Source organism: Phaenicophaeus curvirostris, chromosome 1 (genome assembly GCF_032191515.1).
Source record: "Phaenicophaeus curvirostris isolate KB17595 chromosome 1, BPBGC_Pcur_1.0, whole genome shotgun sequence".
Lineage (NCBI taxonomy): Eukaryota > Metazoa > Chordata > Aves > Cuculiformes > Cuculidae > Phaenicophaeus > Phaenicophaeus curvirostris.
In genome coordinates, this window is record NC_091392.1 from 146,005,245 (window position 1) to 146,025,804 (window position 20,560).

The 20,560-nt window shown below is 40.4% G+C and overlaps 1 protein-coding gene across 3 annotated transcripts in view; it reads left to right on the forward strand.

Annotated features, from left to right (window-relative positions):
* RASA3 (RAS p21 protein activator 3) overlaps positions 1–20,560 on the forward strand; it is a 270,506-nt gene that overhangs the window by 188,305 nt on the left and 61,641 nt on the right. For all 3 annotated transcript variants that reach the window (XM_069877484.1, XM_069877475.1, XM_069877491.1), the window contains 2 exons: positions 599–702; positions 12,145–12,239. In XM_069877484.1, the coding sequence (XP_069733585.1) occupies positions 599–702; positions 12,145–12,239 (199 nt within the window). The remainder of the gene's footprint in view (positions 1–598; positions 703–12,144; positions 12,240–20,560) is intronic.

A 20,560-nucleotide genomic window follows, 5' to 3' on the forward strand; every position in this document is an offset into this window, starting at 1 on the left:
AGGGTGAGCTCCAAGGCTAAATTGCCATGAGTTGACTGAATCTGACTTTAAATAAGAAATTTTGTAGGAGATAAATAAAGAGGCAACGGCTGTAGGCATTTTATTTTAAATAAACTGAATCCTTTTAAAAATAAATAACATATATACACAGGTGCACCATGAACCACGCTGTATTTTGCTCATCTTATTCATTTGTATGCTTTTGTGATCTCTGTCATAATGGTCTATTGTGACTGTAGGGTGGCAGCAGGGGCCTCTCTCTACCCTTCAAGGTGCTGTATGTTAACAAGTAAAAGGGTCTTTGCCCTCTTTGTTTTGAGGACATTTGTTTTTTGGATAAAAAGAAATATCTGTTCTTTTTCACACATCTTGTTCAGTGGTCATTTAAGATAGTTGGGAAGAGTCAAAGTGGAACAGTGCTTGAAGACACACAGTTGGGGTGGTAAAGTCCATCGCAGTCCAGAGTGGTGTTCTGGTTGTGTAGTATAAACACACTGGCTCCTCTAGGATACCAACACTAATTTCTTTTTCTTTGTGTGTGTGTGTTTGTGTGTGTGTTTTGTTTTGTTGTTTGTTTTTTGTTTTTTTTTTTACCCAGCCCCTTCTATGGAGAAGACTTTTACTGTGAAATTCCTCGGACCTTTCGCCATCTGTCGTTTTATATTTTTGACAGAGATGTTTTTCGAAGGGATTCCATCATAGGTATGTGTTCATAAATTATTTTTATTTATAGCTTACTTCTCTTGGATTTTAACTGTTAGCTCGTACGCAGTTGTATGAGTTAAGATCTTGATAGGACTGACAATAACAGTGGTAAGTACTGCTCAGTATTGTCCTTTTTTGTCTTGTGACAAAAATGCCTTCAGTATTGCATACTATAAAAAAGGCTGGGAGATAAATGCCGTCTGTTACGATGGTAAATGCAGATTGCAGTTTAACTGAAATAGACAATGAAGCATTGTTAAAATGTCAGCAATATAATTTGATACTGCATTTTTTTTTCCTAAATGCAAGGCCTTTAGTCTGGCAGCTTTCCAGGACTCATTACACTTACCTGCATGCAGTATTGTTAAACTGTGACCACCTTAATGAAGTGCAGAGTGATAGCTGCTACGATGGTGACAGAATTTTATGAAGAGTAATAGAGCAGACTGTTGCCTACAGGACAGCTCTGTAAGATCTCCAGTGCCTTTTTGACATGGGCAAGACCCCTGCTCTCCCAGATATTATTTGCTATGCATTTCAAATGCAGCAAATTGCATGATACTCCATTTATCTCTTCAGGGATAAAAATCTCGTAAAAGTTGCTGTTGAGCGGAACAGCTTCCACTTTAATTTTGTTTGGACTTTTTTTCAGTTTTTCATCTCTTGCTTTTGAAATAAGTTGTGTATGATTACACTTTCCTAATGCCAGCATAAGACAACTATAGCTATCAATGAGGTGTGTGTCTTGATAGAGCTTGTAGTGAGCAAGCTGTCTGATGTTGAGCAACAGTTTGTATAGTACTGTAAAATGCATTATGCCAAAGTGCGTGGGGTGGTGGTGCGAATTTCTTCATGTGGATCTTTACATGAGTTTAACACGCAGTCACTAGCTTATTCTTTAATTCTTCTATGTTTTGCATACGAGCAAGGAAGCTGGGTTGTTGTTCTCTTTGTACAGCATTTAGCAGTCCTGGAGAGAAGGGTATCAGATTGAGCTTTGAGTGAGCTTTTGGAAAGTTTTTTTTTTTTGTTTGTTTCCCCTTGTAATATGAAAGAAAGGAGTTATTGCTTTCAACTGATGAGTTTTTAATTGTTGAAATTGCCTCATCTGATATCCTGTGTGTCACTGGTTTTCTGCAGCTGCAGCGACCCACGAGCGGGGAATTTTCTTTCTCTGGTCTTTACTCCCTCTCTTGGAACAAGGGTCTCTGAACGCTTGATGCAAGCCAGACCCATGAAATTGCAGATACAGAAGTGCAAATTGATTCCTTTTCTCCATTTTCCCCAAGTTCCTGTTTTAATAATCAAGTTCTGACATGAGCGGGAAATTCTTCAGGAGCTGGTAGAGTAAGCACTGGGAGCAGTTAGTGAAAAGAGGGACTTGCAGATGATGTGGATGCTTTTGTTTGGATGCTCAAATGATTCATCAGGTATCTATTTTTTGCTGCCTCTTCAGGAAATGGTAACATTGACTTTTGTACCTGTTGCAGAAGCCATAGATAGGCAGACTGGTGTGTTATTGGACTGATGTAGCACTGAAAGTCAAAACTCCAGTTTTACCTGTATTCAATGAGATTTCACAGTGTATATTATCTGTTGTAGTCTGAGTTTTCCCCTCTCCCTCTCTCTGTTCCCCTTCCTCCTTATCACAGGCATATTTTGAAGTTCATTTCAAAGATGTGAAAGTGTGATAAACAGCAATACAGAGAAGAAAGAAATCCAGAATTACCGCCACTTTGATATTAACTCTAAGTCCTGCTTGCAATAGGAAAAACTCTGGGAAGGGAACAGTGCTCTGGAGTAACTGCATGTGGTTAGTTCTGATAGTTCCTGTTGAACAGGAGTCAGCAGGAAGAAAGCCAAGCAGTAGAGCTGAGAAAGAGGATTTTTTCATTGAAACAAAGTCTAACATTTACAAGGAGTATCTGTTCTATGTGTATCTTCAGCTCAGTTTTAAGAGATCTTTTTTGAAGAGGCTTGAGCAAGGGAGGTTAGGAAGAGGTTCCTACTGAAAAAGTTCCGACTATCAGAGTAGTGCTAGAAAAAGCTCTTTTCCACTGAACTGCTGAATTCTGCAAAAAGGGGCCCTTTGTTTGCATTACAGAGATAGCTTGTTATATTATATCATCATGAGACACTTCTGCTGAAGAAAATGCAGTTATTTGTGCTCATCTAGCAATGAACTTTCTATGAGAAAGGAATTGAGGGTAGCGTCTTCCATCCAGGGAGACTAATTTTAAGTTTAGGTATTACTGAGCTTTCAAATTTGCCTGCATTTCCTGTGTGATCTGGTGTATTTAAGACATCTGTTTATATTGTTTGGCTGGTTTTGAGGGGGTTTCAAGACAGAAAGAACACAGAGTGTGCACGTATGTCAAAATGGTGAGAATTTGGCAAGTAGCTGTTTTTTTTTAAGATGGCTGATTAGCAGAGCTCCTTTTGAATCACTAATTAGTATTGCAGAAACTTCTCTTGATATTATAATACTGATTTCTGGGGTGACTGGAGCTCAGAGTAGGCATGCTTATATTTATTCAAATATGAAGTACAAATTTATGGTAGCAAGTGCTTTAACATCCGAAATGCAACTCAGTGTGTCGCACATGAGAATGCTCAAGCCACCAAAAGCGGAAGAAGTGGGGGCGAGAAAATGAAAAACAAGAACCCTCTGAAGCCTCTGACAAACTTCCGAGGAGAACCAAACAAATTCAGAAACTGAAACACATGTCTAGCAGACACATTTTGGAACATAGTGTAGTATTTTGGGATACAGGATGGGAGGATTGTGCAGATAAAGATATCTTTGAGTTTGCACATTTGTTTATTTCACTTGCATTTTCCTAATCATAACTTGCTAAGTCATGTAGGATTTTGTTAGCGAAACAGATATGACTCTTCAACTGTGTCTCATAAGAATCTTGGATGGTGGTTGAAATATAATGAAGAAAATGCAGAGCTTGGTGGATCTGAAATATGATTTAGTTTTTTTAGGTAAAATGTAGCAAGTACACAGTTACTGTGGAAATAAGCAACAGCTTAAGGCTAGTTAAACTGATATTGTGTGTCTTGACTGTTACTGGCTAGGGTTTATATACCAATTTATATAGTATGCTGAGATGCTTTGACTAGGAAGTGACTACTGAAAGTAATAGTAAATTCAGTTTAAAATTAGATTTGTTTGTTTACAAAGAAGTAGTAGGTTTTATTTGATGGAACTTGTCTGTATATAGTATAGCCTAGCCATTTTCATCTAGTTGTTAGAATGAGAAAAACATTGAGGAGATAAAGTTAACTTGAAAAAATATCAGTTGGTATCCCTCCAGTAGTAACATGAAAAAAGAACTTTGGCTAGCAGCAGTAGAAGGAATATTAGGATAGTAGTGCTGCTAAATAAGGCACAAGTAATTACACATTCTTTAATGTTTTGATATTTAGTTTTCAGCTTTTTAGAAATGTTGAGTGAGGAAGGCTGTGCCGGTACAAAAGTGGGGCAGAAGGATTTCCTTGTCCTTAAATTGAGTTGGATTTAGTGAAGAAAACCGTCTCCAGCGGTATGCCCTGAGCTGGTGTTCTCCCAGGTGTGTAATGAACAGTTCAGGCTGCCAGGCTGTGACCTTGAACATACAGATCAGTTAAAATATGGGAAATGTGCCACACCAAGTCATTGAACACTGTGCTGTGAGAGGAGTTGATAGCATATGCCCTTCAGGTGACAAATACACATTTACTTATCCTCTACTTAAATCACAAATCACGTGTTTGGTTTGGTTTTGGTTTTTTTTCCCTCTCAGTACTTCATTTGTTTTGATAACAGATGCGTGTGATTTACTTGTTGACATGTTTATTAAGCAGGAACCTGAAGAGAACAAAATACACCCCCTATGAAGTTTTGAGGGGAAGTAGTAAACCCACTGTCTCAAGTCTTGTCCCCTGTACTGCACTGGGGAGTAAGAACTTCTGTAAGTTTGTGGCCCTCCTGACTGAGAGGGAAGCTTGGTTGCCGTGCTGATGAGGATGGAATAGTAGTGAATAAAGCACAGATGTGAAATGCCTAAGCCCTTCAGTGAAGGAGCAGAAGGATGGTGGGGAGAAATTTAGCAAGCTTCTGTTAATTACATTTACAATAACTGATGTATGTCACCTTCATAGAGGTTATTAGGTGTGTTCTACAACAAATTGCAACACTTTTGGTCATTGTAATCTGGCAGATTATAACTGGGTTCCAGCTTAATGCTAGATGAGCTGAAGCAAGGTAAAGTAATAAAACAAATTTGTCTTCAGAGGTAATTAAACTTAGCTCTGAACTACAGTAGGTGAAACCAAATCATACATAGCTCATGGACGCTCTCACAGAATGAAAACACCCTGGAATTGAAAGTTCTTTGAGGTGATGCTGCCTTTGTTGATGACTCACTTCCAAAGCTGAGGAGATGTTCTTGCAGAGTTGCCGCCATTTATTACCAAACACCCAAGCAAATAATCTAGTTTATTATTTTATTTGTTCAAAAGAAAAATTGAAAAAGCATGGTCTCTGTTAAACTATGCTTCTTGCTAGCTAAATGGAGGAAAGATCTTCCAATATGACATGAAGCAGAGATCAAGTTTTTAATAGAAAATTGTGTTCCTCTGTTTCTTCTACCCTGCAGTCACAGCTTGGTTTACTGTTTCTGTGATGTACTGTTGGATGACATGGGAATAATAGCTACCCAGTATGGTATAAATATAGCTGCTAATGAAATAAAGGAAACAGATGACTCTGTTCCACAGTGACAAGTCTTGAGAAGCTATAAACCAGAATTATCCTGAGAAGGTTCTCTATAGTTGCACAGAAAGCCTAAAATAAACACTTACTGCATAGAGTAAATTGTTAGGATGCACTCCCAATATCTTTTAGCATAACAGATGGTCACAAAAGCAGAAAAGCAAAGTTGAGCCTTCACAAATACATGTTTTTCCTCTTTCCTCCTACAAGTATACACATTATAAACAAAACTACTAAGCATAATGTGCTAGAACCTTGATTGTCCTTTTATACAACCCTCCTCCTTACCAAATGAGGGTTAATACTATCTATATTTGGAGTAGATCCAACCAGCTTTTCTCTGACTGCTATAGTTTGAGCTGGGCTTTCTATATTTTCTGTGGTTCTTGGCATAGCTCAGCACTAGCACTAGTGCGAGGTCTTGGTGTCTACTTGCCATTGCAACTAGCCATGGGCTAGACCAACTTTCTCAAATGCATGGACATTTTAAGGGCCCAAGAGCTGGCAGAGAATTAATACTAGAGGTGTGGTTGGGTAGGTTGTTTTTGGGTTTGTGTTTTTGTTTTTGTGTTTGTTTTGAGTCTTTTTTAACAGGAAGGAAGAGTAGAAATTGCAATATAACCTGGGTGAGATCTTTAGGACTGTGGCTAGCAAAACTACCCTGATAGAGGATGCGTAGTCCATGCAATACTGCAGCTTGCTGCTTGTAAGGACAGAAGTTATATCTTATCCACAGCCTACTTTTCTCTACCTTATTATCCAAGATAAATCCCATGAATGGGTTTCATAAGTGATATTTTTATTATATTTGGATAGTTATTAAGAAAAACAAACAGAACTGGTGTGATGAATATAGTACACCTCAGTACTCTCTGTAGGATGCACACTGCTGTGCTGAACGTGTTCTGACTTTGTTGCCTCTAATTCTTACCTGTGGTAGCAGGTAGGCTAGGTAATGCTTATGGTTCATGGTGCACTGCACTGGAGCCAGGGGGCTACTTCTAATGCTCTGAAGCCTTATCTTGCCCCTAATTCTCATCCTTATTTTTCTAATCCACAAGTGTGGAGATGGGTTGTTTCAATCTTTTTCTATGTTATGGGAGAGGTGAGTGAGTTTGTACTGTTACTCAAGAAGGCAGGCATCTAACTCTTTTTGTATTGCTGTTTCTGTATTTTTATTTGATAAGAAAAATAATCTTTTGTGTAGGTAATTATGAAATTCCAGGTAGTCTAGAGCAGTAATGGTGCTTCTTGGTTGGAGATTTTCAAGGTAATGGAAGATGGAAGTTTCATGAGGCTTTCACAGCCTAAAATGTTGATTAAAATAGATTCTGATTTGTCCTTAGTCCTTCCAGCTATTGAAAGTGACTTGTCTTGTGCACCTTCATATCAGTTATTTTAGAGTAATTAACTGTTATAGTGTGTCTGTGCATTTAATATAGTGGACTGAAGCAACTTCTGAACTAACTTCCAGATTCTCTGCCTAATATTGGAGCATATAGGAGGCAAAGTAGTTTCTGTTGAGAGCTGAGAGAAGACTGAATTAATTAATCATGTGGGGCCCTTTAACATGTGACTCAGACCTAACCCTTTGCTGTAAATTAACTATATTGCAGTCAGTTTTAATGGAGGATATTGTATTAAAAATATTATATTCTATCGTTTCAGCTCACTTGGCAGCAATTTGCAGAGTTCTGTGGTTTTCACTCTGCAGGTATTCCAAGATAAAGATAATTTAAAGAGAAGGTACAAGAGCTCCTAAAATGTTCCTTTTTTTTCTAGATTTCAGTAAAATAACCATTGGATCATTTTTCAGGTAGAACCTTGTGCCATTTTAAAATTACAAACTCCTGTCCTACTGCTGTCTTGACTTCCCTTTCAATAAAGGAGCATATCTTATACTAATCTAGCATTTTCCAGTAGCTGAAGGGGGCCTGCAGGAAAGGTGGGGAGGGACTTTTTCCAAGGGCATGTAGTGATAGGATGAGGGCGAGTGACTTTAAATTGGAGGAGGAAAGGTTTAGACTGGACATTAGGAAGAAATGCATCATGATGAGGCTGGTGAGGCACTGGCACAGGTTGCCCAAGGGAGCTGTGGATGCCCCATCCCTGGAAGTGCTGAAGGCCAGATTGAGAGGAGCCTTGAACAGCCTCGTCTAGTGGACCATGGCAGGGGGATTGGAATGGGATGATCTTTAAGGTCCCTTCCAACCCAAGCTGTTCTATGATTCTATGAGTATTATTCACATATCTCAGCTGTGGGATAAACACTCTGCAAACTGGCAAATGAATATTAAAAGGTGAGTTATAATCCTTAAACTACTGCCTAATCCTTTTGTCACCAACAGGTAATCCAGACAGAAGGTGTTTGTGAGTGGGTGGAGAATACCTGAGCCGAATTATCAACTCTGTTAATCTTTGTAAGGAAATGTTAGACTGAATTAACAAGGCCAGGCATATCCTGGGCTAAGATAATGGGCTGTATTGACTTGCCGAGGAAGAGCTTTTAAAACTCCAATGAGGGACAGGTACTGAGAGTTTGGTACTTAAACAAACATTTTCCCAAGTGGTGTAGGCAGAAATCCTTACCCATCTCAATGACCTGGATGAAGGCACCCTTAGCGAGTTTGCGGATGACACTAAGCTGGGTGGAAGTGTCGATCTGCTAGAGGGTCGGGAGGCTCTGCAAAGGGATCTGAACAGGCTGGACCGCTGGGCTGAGACCAATGGCATGAGGTTTAACAAGGCCAGATGCCGGGTCCTGCACTTGGGGCACAACAACCCTGTGCAGTGCTACAGACTAGGAGAAGTCCGTCTGGAAAGCTGCCTGGAGGAGAAGGGCCTGGGGGTGTTGGTTGACAGCCGACTGAACATGAGCCAGCAGTGTGCTTAGGTGGCCAAGAAGGCCGATGGCATCTTGGCTTGTATCAGAAACGGCGTGACCAGCAGGTCCAGGGAGGTTATTCTCCCTCTGTACTCGGCACTGGTGAGACTGCAGCTCGAATCCTGTGTTCAGTTCTGGGCCCCTCACCACAAGAAGGATATTGAGGCTCTGGAGCGAGTCCAGAGAAGAGCAACAAAGCTGGTGAAGGGGCTGGAGAACAAATCTTACAAGGAGCAGCTGAGAGAGCTGAGATTGTTAGCCTGGAGAAGAAGAGGCTGAGGGGAGACCTCATTGCTCTCTTTAACTACCTGAAAGGAGGTTGTAGAGAGGAGGGTGCTGGCCTCTTCTCCCAAGTGATAGGGGACAGGACAAGAGGGAATGGCCTCAAGCTCCGCCGGGGACGTTCAGGCTTGACATCAGGAAAAACTTTTTCACAGAAAGGGTGATTGGGCACTGGAACAGGCTGCCCAGGGAGGTGGTTGAGTCACCTTCCCTGGAGGTGTTTAAGGCACAGGTGGATGAGGTGCTGAGGGATATGGTTTAGTGATTGATAGGAATGGTTGGACTTGATGATCCAGTGGGTCCTTTCCAACCTTAGTGATTCTATGGTTCTATGATCTCTTTTGCGTATTTCTGTCTCTGTGCCCAAATTATTGACCTCCTGCTATCTCCTATCCTCCTAGCTGTGTTAATGTGACACTTGAATGAGTAAGCCAGAAAACAGGTCAGTTGAAATGATCTGTGTGTTAAAAATGCTAACAACACCCACATGTAACCCCTTAAACTTATTTCTTCCTCCTTCTCCCTCAGAATGTTTATATTCATTGTTTGGTGTTTTTTAGTTTGGATCATTTTCCTCTACAGTCTCAGTACAGCAATGCCAGAGGGACAGGGGTGCATGAGCAGAGAAAATAGGAGGCTTCTAAATCAGGTGTGACATGTCACAGTCAGTTTTAATGGAGGATGTTTGTTTTGAACACAAGGGCTTAGGATTCCAGTGTGCCAGTGAAGATCTGCTCAGTCTGAGTTGAGGGAACATAGGGAAATCGCTGCCATGGGTGAAAAACATACAGGAGTGTGCAGGGTTTCCCTGTGCCCCCCACATGTCAGATTTCAGAAAGAAATTAGTTCAGATGAGAAGAATACTTGTACTTCATCGTTGATGAGAATCTAACTTTTAGAAAACGTAGCTTAACTAATTTTTGAAATTGCACCTTATCCCTTTCAGCATGCTCTGCTGTTTCCTGTCTCCTTCCATACAGTGTCTAAATGCTTAACAGACCCAGACACTCTGCAGCCTGAGGTGGCTCTGAGGAAACCAACAGGAGTGGCTGAGTGCCTCAGGTGCAAGTGTTGGAGCCTCTTGCCGCTGCCTGGCAGCCACCCAAGTCTTAAGAAAGAGCACGGGACAACGTGCCCGAGTTTGGAGAACCACAAAGAGGAAAAGGTCCTATAAATGAGGTAGTAAACCTTTCTGACCTCTTGTGTCAGGTTTATCTTCAAGGAGAATGGTAGGCCTTTATCATGGAGTGTCGGGTCAAATGGCAGGTGCCAACAGCTTGTGATTATTGGCCTCGAATTAGTTCTGGCAGGGCCAGAAGTTGTTTGAGCCAGGTCAGGCATAGGTCAGCTAGTAGCAGAGCAGTGACTGCACGGATGGAGCAGGATCTGACCATGCTCAGCACCCACTCTGTGCCTTACGCAGGCCTGGGGATGGGGAGGACTGTGGGTGGGGTGAGGGTATTGACATGGTCAGGACAGGTGAAGAGTTATAAACAGAAAACGTGCAGGGCACTCCTGTTAAACAATTCTCTGTGTACAGGGCAGATCAACAATCCACGCTATCAGTAATATACCTTCGAATACGTTTAAACTAGCCAAAGTGTAGGCTCTTTTTTCTACTCTCCCTTCCTTTCTCACTGTGTTTGTTTTTTTTCCCTACTCGATTTTTCTCCTTTGTGGATCACTTGGTATACAGTGAAAAACCTTGGATTCCAGCCAGCCCAGTCAATGTTAATAAGACATGGTTGTGTGCAGAGCAAACAGTGCTGTTCAAACAGTTTCCTAATCAAAATAGTTGTACCACTGTGTTAACCCTCTTGGAGCTGGGGCAGGTACCACTGCCTGCAAACACTTTGTGCTGTGATCATGTACTCGCTGTGCAGTCAGGCTCATCTGGGTTCTCTTGCCATCCTTGATGTGGAGAGCAGTGGGACACCCTGCTGACACAGAGGGCAGTGATAACAGCATTTATGTAGAAGTTCGGAGTTGGTGAAATCATCCTTAAATTTTCTGCAAGGGTATTTGTTCCTTTCAGGGGTGGTGACTGCAAATGAGACTGACTGAGAGATACAAATGACAGTGTTTGGGAAGTGCATGCTACACTGCAGTTGAGTGGAGGATTTCTGCAAGAGATTAAAGGGTACAATGAGGATAGCAAGCAGTAAACAATTTCAAATGAGGTCCAAAGCAATTATTGAAAGGTCGGGTGTTTAAATTACTCTCTCAAAATGTTTTAGAGAAACTAGGTTGCCTGCAAGCTGCTGTGGTTGAAATATAAAAGTAGAAGCTTTGAGAATACATGGCCATCGTTACAGAGATTCTCAGCAGTGTAACTTGATGTCCTCCATTCATCACAGTTCTTATGTCTTATTTATGTTTTCTGCCATATTATTCTGTAGGCTTGTGTAATTTAATTACTGCTTTTCTAAGAAGTTTCAAGTCACTTGCTCTGCTTATGTAATAAAGAGCCTGGTAATGAATCTGCCTCGTTGATCTCTAATTTAATGTTTGCCAGTAGATGGATGTGGCAATCTCTAGAGGACAATCAGGGTAGGAGAGCACTGAGAGCAGAATGAGTAAGACTTGGGTGTAATGGTTCAGCAGCTTTGTAGAAGCCAGAGCAGAAACCCTGGTGAACACTGCTGAGGGCAACTGTGGAAGGATGGCAGAGTACTTTAGAAACTGGGACTGGAAATCTGTAAACTGTCACCAGAAGCAGCCTGAGGTTTCAGCTTTACACATATATTAGCCCCTAGCATGCATGTGCATTAATTCACAGCATGGAACTGGCTGCTGTTGCCATAACTACCAAACCAGATAACCTGGTAGAGATAAGAAGGGGTTAAAAGGGGGAAAATCTGTACTGTGTTTGGGTTTTTTTCCCCCTCTGTATAGTCAGGGGTAGTACTAGGGTGGTTCTGAGCTGCAGAATGCAAACTCTGCAAGATTTGAGGAAAGGAGGTAAGTCAACAGGGACTCAAAATGCAGATCTGGGAATAATCTGTGACTTGTCATCTCTAGTTGCTGCCCTTCTCCTACAAAAATATGTAATGAAAAGCCTCATCCTAAAACATTGTTAGCAATAACCTCATGTGTAGAACTTTGTTTTCAGATTGTTATAGACATCCACCTTGCAAATCTCTCTCCAGCAGTTTTCAAGCTTTTCCTGCCATGGGTTTAATTGCTATGCCAAAGTAGTAATAATGATAGTTTTAGTTAAAGTATACTTACAACCTCATCTACATAGCCTAGTGTTTCAGTCTGTTAGGTGAGTATGACATTAGGAATTTTAGTCTTTCACAATATGAGGTGGAAAAAACTGCTCGTCGGAAGGATTTATGTATTGTGTAAAGAAGTATGCCCTGAAGAAATCCTTTTTTGCTCTGAAGTCTTTCTTGAATGGGGCAGTCCTTAAATCATTGTTTTAAATTTTTTTTTTTTTTGGTGGAAATGTGCTTTGAGGGAGCTATAGCATGTCTTAAACTGTGCTTCTCATTTGTTTTGTCTCTAGGAAAGGTAGCTATACAGAAAGAAGATCTGCAGAAGTACCATAACAGAGACACCTGGTTTCAACTCCAGCATGTTGATGCTGATTCAGAAGTACAGGTGAGATTATGTTGGCAAAGGAGCATTTGTAACAGGGCTGCAGCAGCTTTATGGGTTCCATGGCTCCAGGACAAATATATTGCTTCCCTACAAAAGGGAAGCATTTCTCATTAGTATGTTTTCGATTTCAGTGATATTTGCAGCTTGTGTGTGTATAAGGTGAATTATGAGTGTGTGTAAATCAGTGGGGCCAGGAATCTGCCTACAGAAGTAATTAAAACTATGTGACCTAGCAGGGTCACTGATACAGGGAGGGGTGTGGTTATCTTAAGTATCACATAACTCCAGAACCCTATAAATAATTTGATTCCTCTGGGAGTGGAGCCAGCTTGAAAATACTATCTGCAGGTACTGTTTTAAGTAATTCTGTAGGCAAGTTGTCACAGGAGTAGCAATAAGATCAGAGATAAAAAACCACTACTTGCCAGATTTCTGTGCCCTACTCAGAACCATGGGAATGTTGATAATTGTATCACTTCAGCACTGTTTAGGATTTGGTACTTTGTGCATTTTGATCATTATAACAGTTATAACAAAGCGAGAAATTAAAATAATGTAGTAGGATACAAGTCAATATAAATCAGTTACTTTTTAAATTTCTTTTTTTCCTGTAAGTGTATATTACAGGTCACTTTTGAACCACAGTATTTGCTTAGGAGGCCACAGGCATGAGTGTCTGACCTGTGCAACAGTCTGCAATAAATGCAAGGGGAAACACTGTGGAGATACTGCTGTGTGGTAGGGTTGGATATAATGTCTTGGCTTTTCAGTCTGCACGTAGATATTCATATACAAGGCTGGAAAATAGATGCTAACAATGCACACTCATTGCAACATGTAATGTTGTCATGTGTAGTCAAGCATACACGAAAATACATTCAAGGTTAAGTTTTCTGTTTATTTGGAGAGACAAATAATACACTGTTGTGCATGTGATGAGAAGAAAGCCTCATGACAGCCTATTCAGCCCATAATATTCTCTTGTAAAATATTGATCCTCTTTAATGCCACATGTCAATGCCAATGGTGATGAAAAGGCTTTTAACAGTCTTTTAACTCTGAGATCAGTTCTGTTTACCCTGGTCTATTTCTTCTTACCCTAAAGGCTCTTAGGAGAGTGACTTTAAAACAATAGATTAAGCGCTTATTTCCTGCAGGATATGAAAACTTTCCCTTTGTAATTTATTAGTTGAAGGCAGCCAATATTTTGATAAGCTTTACCATTGTTTATTTTGTTACAATATTTATACAGAGTGAGCTTGTGAAAGCTTTTTAGACCAGAGTGCTTTCTAGTACAGCACCAGCCGTGTAAGCTGTGAACTCATAATGGAAAGGTTTGCAGGTAGCTCTAGCCTTTGGAGAGAAGAGGAGCACAATATTTACTGGAAAGCATCTTCTCTGTAATTGTTTCTACTGTTTATCACTTCTGCTGTTTGTAGCTTTACAAGAGCCCAACTGTTAAAAGCTGTTTCTGGGCTGTATGATAAGCATTTATTACATTTAGTATAAATATGAACATCACTCTGATTGTATCCGTTTACCTAGATGTTCCACAGTCTTTATGTTAAAGTGTGCAACAGGGCTTTTTTTTTTTTTTTTTTGGTAGATATTTTGTATCAATACTTATGCAAGGGAAGGTAGCCAAATGAAGGGGGATTTTTGTGTTTGTATTTTTTTACATTTGTGGTATATCTTAGTTGTATGTTTTCTAAGAATTTTTTATTTATAAGAGGAAAAAGAATATTTGTTTTAGTAATAAGTAGGCAATGTTACTCAGTTTTTCTCAAATTTTAAGGCAAATAATTTAAGAAATGTTAAGTAGTTAACATTTACAGTGAATCATGCAAATACCAGTGGTGAGAAAGCAACTTTCATGTGCCAGCTATCAGTTTTATCATTCTAGCAGTTGTCCCTATTGGCCACATAATCTAATGAGTTAAACATTTTGCTGTGTGCCAGGGAATTTCTGCATTTTACTTCTGGTTTTGTTAGTCAGTGGCCTCAATACAATTTTCCATATTGTAGTAGACCACTTCACGTCTGTTTAGTTATGCATCACAGCATTGTGTTGAGGTAAGCTGCTGTCAGTCCTACAATAGAATACAGTGAGAGTTAGTGTCAGAAAGAATGTGACTTGCTTGAGGTCATACAAGTCGGAGTAAAGAATTAAAAAAAAAAGTATTAAAGAGACCAGGTTACTAATTCTTTCTAAATCATTAGGCTGTGATGCGAAAGAAACTGAATGACTGCAACAAGAAGTCTGTATAGGACTACTTTTACTGTTTGTGAAGCCTGGAAATGTCCACATCTTAAGCAGACCAATCAGCCTAGTGAGAAACTGCTAACCTGCTTAAAATCAATGAATGTTTGGAATGTTACTGATCTTGGGTACTCAGTTCTGGGACACATTTGCATCTATTTTCAGAACCAAAGAATTTATTAGAAATTCAGGAGAGTAACATTTCTGATGTAAGAACTATGATTTTCAACTGTCTGTCTGAAATTTAACAAGTAGAATTTAAAATTTTGTTCTTGATATGGTTTGTGCCTCACTTGTATGATTTCCAGAAATGGTACAGATTTTCAAATGGCGGTACAGTTTTCTGTCCTCATACATAGAGAATAGTATGTGATGGAGAGATTCTTCTCTCTTTTTTGATTTTTGCAAGTGCAAAATAATACAAATAGAATCTAGTGTAATGGAATGAGTGGATTTTTTAATGTTTTTATGCTATTTTCTCAAATTTTATTCAGAAGCTATACCTATTCTGATACTGCAGAAAATAAATAAGCCTATAAATTTAAAAGAAGTCAAAATGCTAGTGGTAATGCTGTGTAACTTTATCAAATAGTTGCTAAGATGTTCAGCTTGAGGCTTTGCTTTCATTTTTATGATTTTCCAGTGCTGCTAATTCTTACTGTCTTAGAAGGATGTTTTGTATTATCAGGAGTGCAAGGTGAGATTATGACTTGATAAACTTTATGGCAGGCGAGGATGTTACTGGCAGCAGGACTATGTTAATTGTCAGCCTACACAGACATAAGCATCATTTTCAAAAGCTTTCATGCCACATTCATTTACAACTTGACGGCAAGATGCACCGAGTTGGACGTGATTGCTCATCTTGAAGAGAAAAATGATGGCATTGTCCATCTAGGCAAAGGGCTTCTTAAGAGGTCTGTAATGTCACCATGACTGCCCCTGTTGAGTGTGGTGCACAGTCCCATGCCAAACAGTACAGGTGCTGTGCAGCTGCTCAGCCCACAGATGCCAAATGAGCATTACCCACCCACATGCCCTTTGTGGCTTTGGTTCAGCATCATTATAGCTAGTTGAGATAATCAGCATAATCAGGTGCACCTGAATTTCCCTTCATCTGTGTGGGTGGGTAACAGCAGGCATCGGAACACAGCTCTGTGTTGTTCAGCAACAGACCGAAATTGCTCCTTGAGGTCGACAGGGTTTTATTCTATTGGTAAATCAATCCCCCCACACCTTACTGGTTGGTTTTGCTTCCATTAGTTTGAAAATAACATATTGTATAGTCTGCTATGTCCTGATGGTGTATACCCTGAAGGCTGTTTATATATAGCCTGGGTGATGAAACTGTTATGGTTTAAGTTCAAGCTGCTCTGTGGAGAACGCCTTATTAAACTCCAGCAAAATTATCATGGAATTATAGAATGGTGTGCATTGGAACAGATCTTTAGAGATCAGAGTTCCATCCCCTCCTGCCATGGGCAGGGACACCTTCCACTAGACCAGATCCAGTCTGGCCTTGAACACCTCCATGGATGGGGTATCCACAACTTCTCTGGGCAACCTGTTCCTGTGCATCACCACTCTCACAGGAAAAAATTTCTTCTTAATATCTAACCTACATCTTCCCTCTTTTAGCTTGAAACTGTTCCCCCTTGTCCTGTCTCTGCCCTCCCTGATAAAGAGGCCCTCCCCAGTTTTCCTGTTGGCCCCCTTTAAGTACTGGAAGGCTGCTACAAGGTCTCCCTGGAGCCTTCTCTTCTCTAGGCTAAATAATTCTGACTCTCTCAGCCTGTCGTTATATGGGAGGTGTTCCAGCCCTCTGATCATCCTACTAGCCCTCTTCTGGTCTCGCTTTAACAGAACAATCTAACAGCTCTAAATTGATGTAACAGATCAATTGTATTTACGTTTGACTCACAAATATGAAATGACATGATTTCTAAATATTTCCTTTTAAAATGTACTGAAACATAACAATTTGTTACACAGAGTGCAGAATAAAACTTGACAGCAGCTGTTAAATGCATAATTCATGGCTTAACTTTCAGACTGGAAAACTTTTTCTGAAAGTATGAAGCTGTTGCTAGGTGGGTTTGTGCAGATTTGGTTGAAGGAATTCATTTCCCAGCTTCTGATGGAGCCTTCTTTCTCCTTTGTGTGATGTTGCCATGCCCAGAGCTAAATACCTGATGTCTGATAGCACAAGTGCTCAGATATTTCAACGGGAAGTATAACAGGAATTGAGCCATTACTGAAAACAGTTGAACTTTTGCATTGAAATAGACTATGAATAATCAGGCAAACTCTGGTGGAGAGGACTAGCAACTTTGAAGCTGTTTGAAGTCAGTAAGAACATGATGTTGCACGCGTTCTGTGGGATGCATTTCTCTTCTGCTAGTTATTTGTCTGTCAGGACATGCTGTATTCTCATTCTCTTGCTTTTTGAGAACGGGAGGCACAAATTGCCATTCTATTGTGTGTACATCTCTCTTGAACCATTAATGTTTGCCTTTCCTTCCCATGCAGAAGTTTACCCAACAGTAACTGATTCAGATATTTGCCTGAGGCTGTAGATGACAGATGCTTTCAGTGGTCCATGTGTTCTCAGTGGAATTTAAACCAAAGTGCACATGCGATCTTTAAAAGGCCTTTCCTGTTTTTGAGTAGTTTTCCCTTTCACTTTTTTTTTTTTCACAGTAACTTCAGGCCTGTTCATCGTTCAAGTCTGTTTTGCGAAGTTTGAGCATTGCAACCTGAATACCCTTTGTATGCGTGTAATCAGTGAGGCAGTTAAAAATCCAGAGACATTCCGATTAATATCAAAATAAAGCAGCATACTCCAAACCAGGTAGTCCGCATATGCCAGAGCGGGGGAGAAATGCAAGGAGAGTTAGATCATTCTGACATGTTTTCCTGTGCAGGCTCTTGCTTTAAAAGTTCCCTTTTTTCAAGTGTGCTTTGAGATACTTCCTCCACAGCATTGACAAATGTGAAATGGTCATGTTCTCTTACAGCTGAGTTCTCAGTATTAAATGACAGAATGCTCTTCCAAAGCCAGTCATGGTCAAGGTCTGATATGAAAGTCACTCTTGGGGGTGGAAAAATCTGATATAAAAACTTCAAAATTGCTCATTTCCCCTTCTTCCTCATAAGAACTTTGATGTGTCTGAAACGTATCTTTTTGGCTATCAACTTTAGAGGGGAAAAAAATAAAAGCATGTAAAGGGCAGATAACCAACACTGAGGAAGCAAATTGTCTCACATTTTATCCTTATGTACTCAAAGCTTTTTGCCAAAGATTTACTGATGCTAAAAAGTACTTTCTTCAGACACCAAAAACCTTTTCTCCTTCTTCCTCCACATGAGCATTTGGCCTTAACAGGTCTTTGACTATTGTTGATTAAACATGCCTGTTCTTGAGTATGGACTGATATGAGTGTCAGGTGGTGGACTATCCATCATTAGTTGAAAAAATTACTTACAGGTATGTTTGGAGAGTAACTTTAAAATCTTTTTGTTGTGCTGGAAGTCATTACTTTGAAATGCTTCCTGTGTCTTAGCTAGAAGAATGTATCTAGGGCACTCTGCCCTTCTCAGAAAACCTCTCCTCCTTTGTCAGCACCTTCCCATTCAATGCAGAATCTGTGTCCCAAGTGTCAGAAGTCATGAATGAATTCCTAGCCTTGCCAGGATGGGAGTTTTGCCATGACTTCAGCAGAGCCAATGTTTCACCACAAGCCTTTGAATTAGCTCTGCTCCATTCATTTCTGCGTGACAGAGAAGTTTATCCCAGTTTTGCAGAGGAAGCTGGAAATGTGTTACTCTGGTATTTTCTTTCACTCTACGTTTATAATATTATGGATGCTGCCACATTGTCTCCCGTATTTGCCCACTTTTTGTTCTGTATAAGTAAGTGCTTTTTTATATATGCAGAGCAAACCATATTGAACTGGAATGGATCTGATGATAACTGTTGCTTTTATTAAGATTATCGGGTTGAAGATGAACTAGGTTGAGCAAATTGTCTTTAGTAGTAACTGTATAGGGCTGTTTAGCTCTCATGGTTGACAAAATTACCTACTCTATTAATTGCATGCCTACTGTCTGATAGTGGCATCAGCTATTTTTGTGTAGGTATTTAAATGCTTCTAACATAAAGATGAGTCTCTGATGCATTTTGTGTAACCTTTTGTAAGCATGGGTATATGCAAATTGTAAAAAGAAGCAGCTGTTTCCAGGTTTGGTATCAGCTCTCCACCACACACAGGAAATAAATGGGTGTTGCCCTCTATTTTATGAACAGTGACTTTTAGATTTCTCTCTTCGAGTTGTTTTGAAAAGAGATGAAATCTCTGTTTTAATAGGATGGGAAGATTCTCAAGGCTAAATGCCTACCAACAATATCATTTCAGAGAACTGAATCATGCATCAACAATGGTAAATAGTGTTTGTGATAAACGAAAAGACTAGTCCCCCAGATCCTGCTTTGTGGTAAGACTTCCTCCCTGAGTGCTCCCTATTCGTAAGTGCATTGTATTCAGACTTATCAGAATAAAGGGGTAAGACAGTCTATCCGGTTTTGTCTGTTCGTTTCATAAAGTCAGTAAAATGGCATGTGGTAGGGAGCACCTACTGCTGAATAACTTTACATTACTTCAAAATAACATACCTGGATTCTGTATCTGCAGAACATAGTTTATCTAGGGAAATGAAAACCGGGTGGCTTTCATTTACAATATCTACACTTTGAATTGCGTCGAAGTAAGAGAGGAAAACATGACTAATTATAAGGATTTTGACTATATGGATGTATTCTTCCTTTAGAGAAACAGGAAGGTTGACAGTGTGCCATTTCATAGAATCATAGAATCACCAGGTTGGAAGAGATCCACCAGATCATCAAGTCCAACCATTCCTATCAAACACTAAACCATGCCCCCCAGCACCTCGTCCACCCGTGCCTTAAACACCTCCAGGGAAGGTGACTCAACCACCTCCCTGGGCAGCCTGTTCCAGTGCCCAATGACCCTTTTCGTGAAATTTTTTTTCCTAATGTTCAGCCTAAATGAAGATGTTTTCCAGTTACTGATGAACTCTTCACGTGCTTGCACATACGGCGACCCAGCAGACGTCAGTTCTGCTTTATGTAGCATTTATGAATCCATGCAGTGTTCCTTGGAGCTGTTGCACTTTTGTCAGTGGTAAACTGGATTTTGTTCTAGATTCTTGTGTGCTGCAGTGTCGTCCAGTAGGCAGGCTGTGATCTGGAGCATGATCCTTAAACCTTTCCCAGCCGCCTGCTGCCCTCTCCTAAAGGAAGAAGCAGCTGTTACAGCAACAAATGCAGGCAGCACACACGCTCTTCCTTACGCTCTCAAGCCTGCCATTAGGCTGTGACATTATGTGGGGCTGCTGATAATGCTGTAGGGCTGAATTTACTTAAAGCAGTAGCTGCACCCTTGGTCTTTCCCACTCTCATGGACAGCATTTAGTGAGCTCTTAGAGTTTGGATCAGTTTTATTGTTTGCTTTTAAACTTTAACAGTGCCGGAAAGTGACATCTCAAAGTTGCCTTAACAGTGCCGGAAAGTGACATCTCAAAGTTGCCGAAGAGGTTTTCAAAGTAGACAAGATGTGCCTAATGACACTTGCTATATCCTGAAATAAAATTTGTGGAGTCAGAGAAAGCAATGACACAGATTACCCCATGTTTGGAATGATCTATGTGCAGCACTCTTCCAGAGCCCCTTTCTCCAGACAAATTGCAGCAAGGGAAAGTAAACCAACACACCAGGGCTATCACAATCCTAAATTAGAGATTCCAAAATAATAAGGAGCTGGCACGAGTCATGTTGGTGGCTTAGCCTAGTCCTTTCCTACAACTTGTCCCTGTTAATGTCTCTTCCATTCTTAGTTCCCAGGAGCTGGGATGAGACTGTCTGCGGTCTCTCTGTACCAGCAGACAGAAAAGTGAAAGCTGAAGGTGGGTCCCAGTCTCCTTCCACATTCCTGAGCAAAAAGCAGGCTTGATCTGAGCTGCAGACCTGATAGATTGGGGA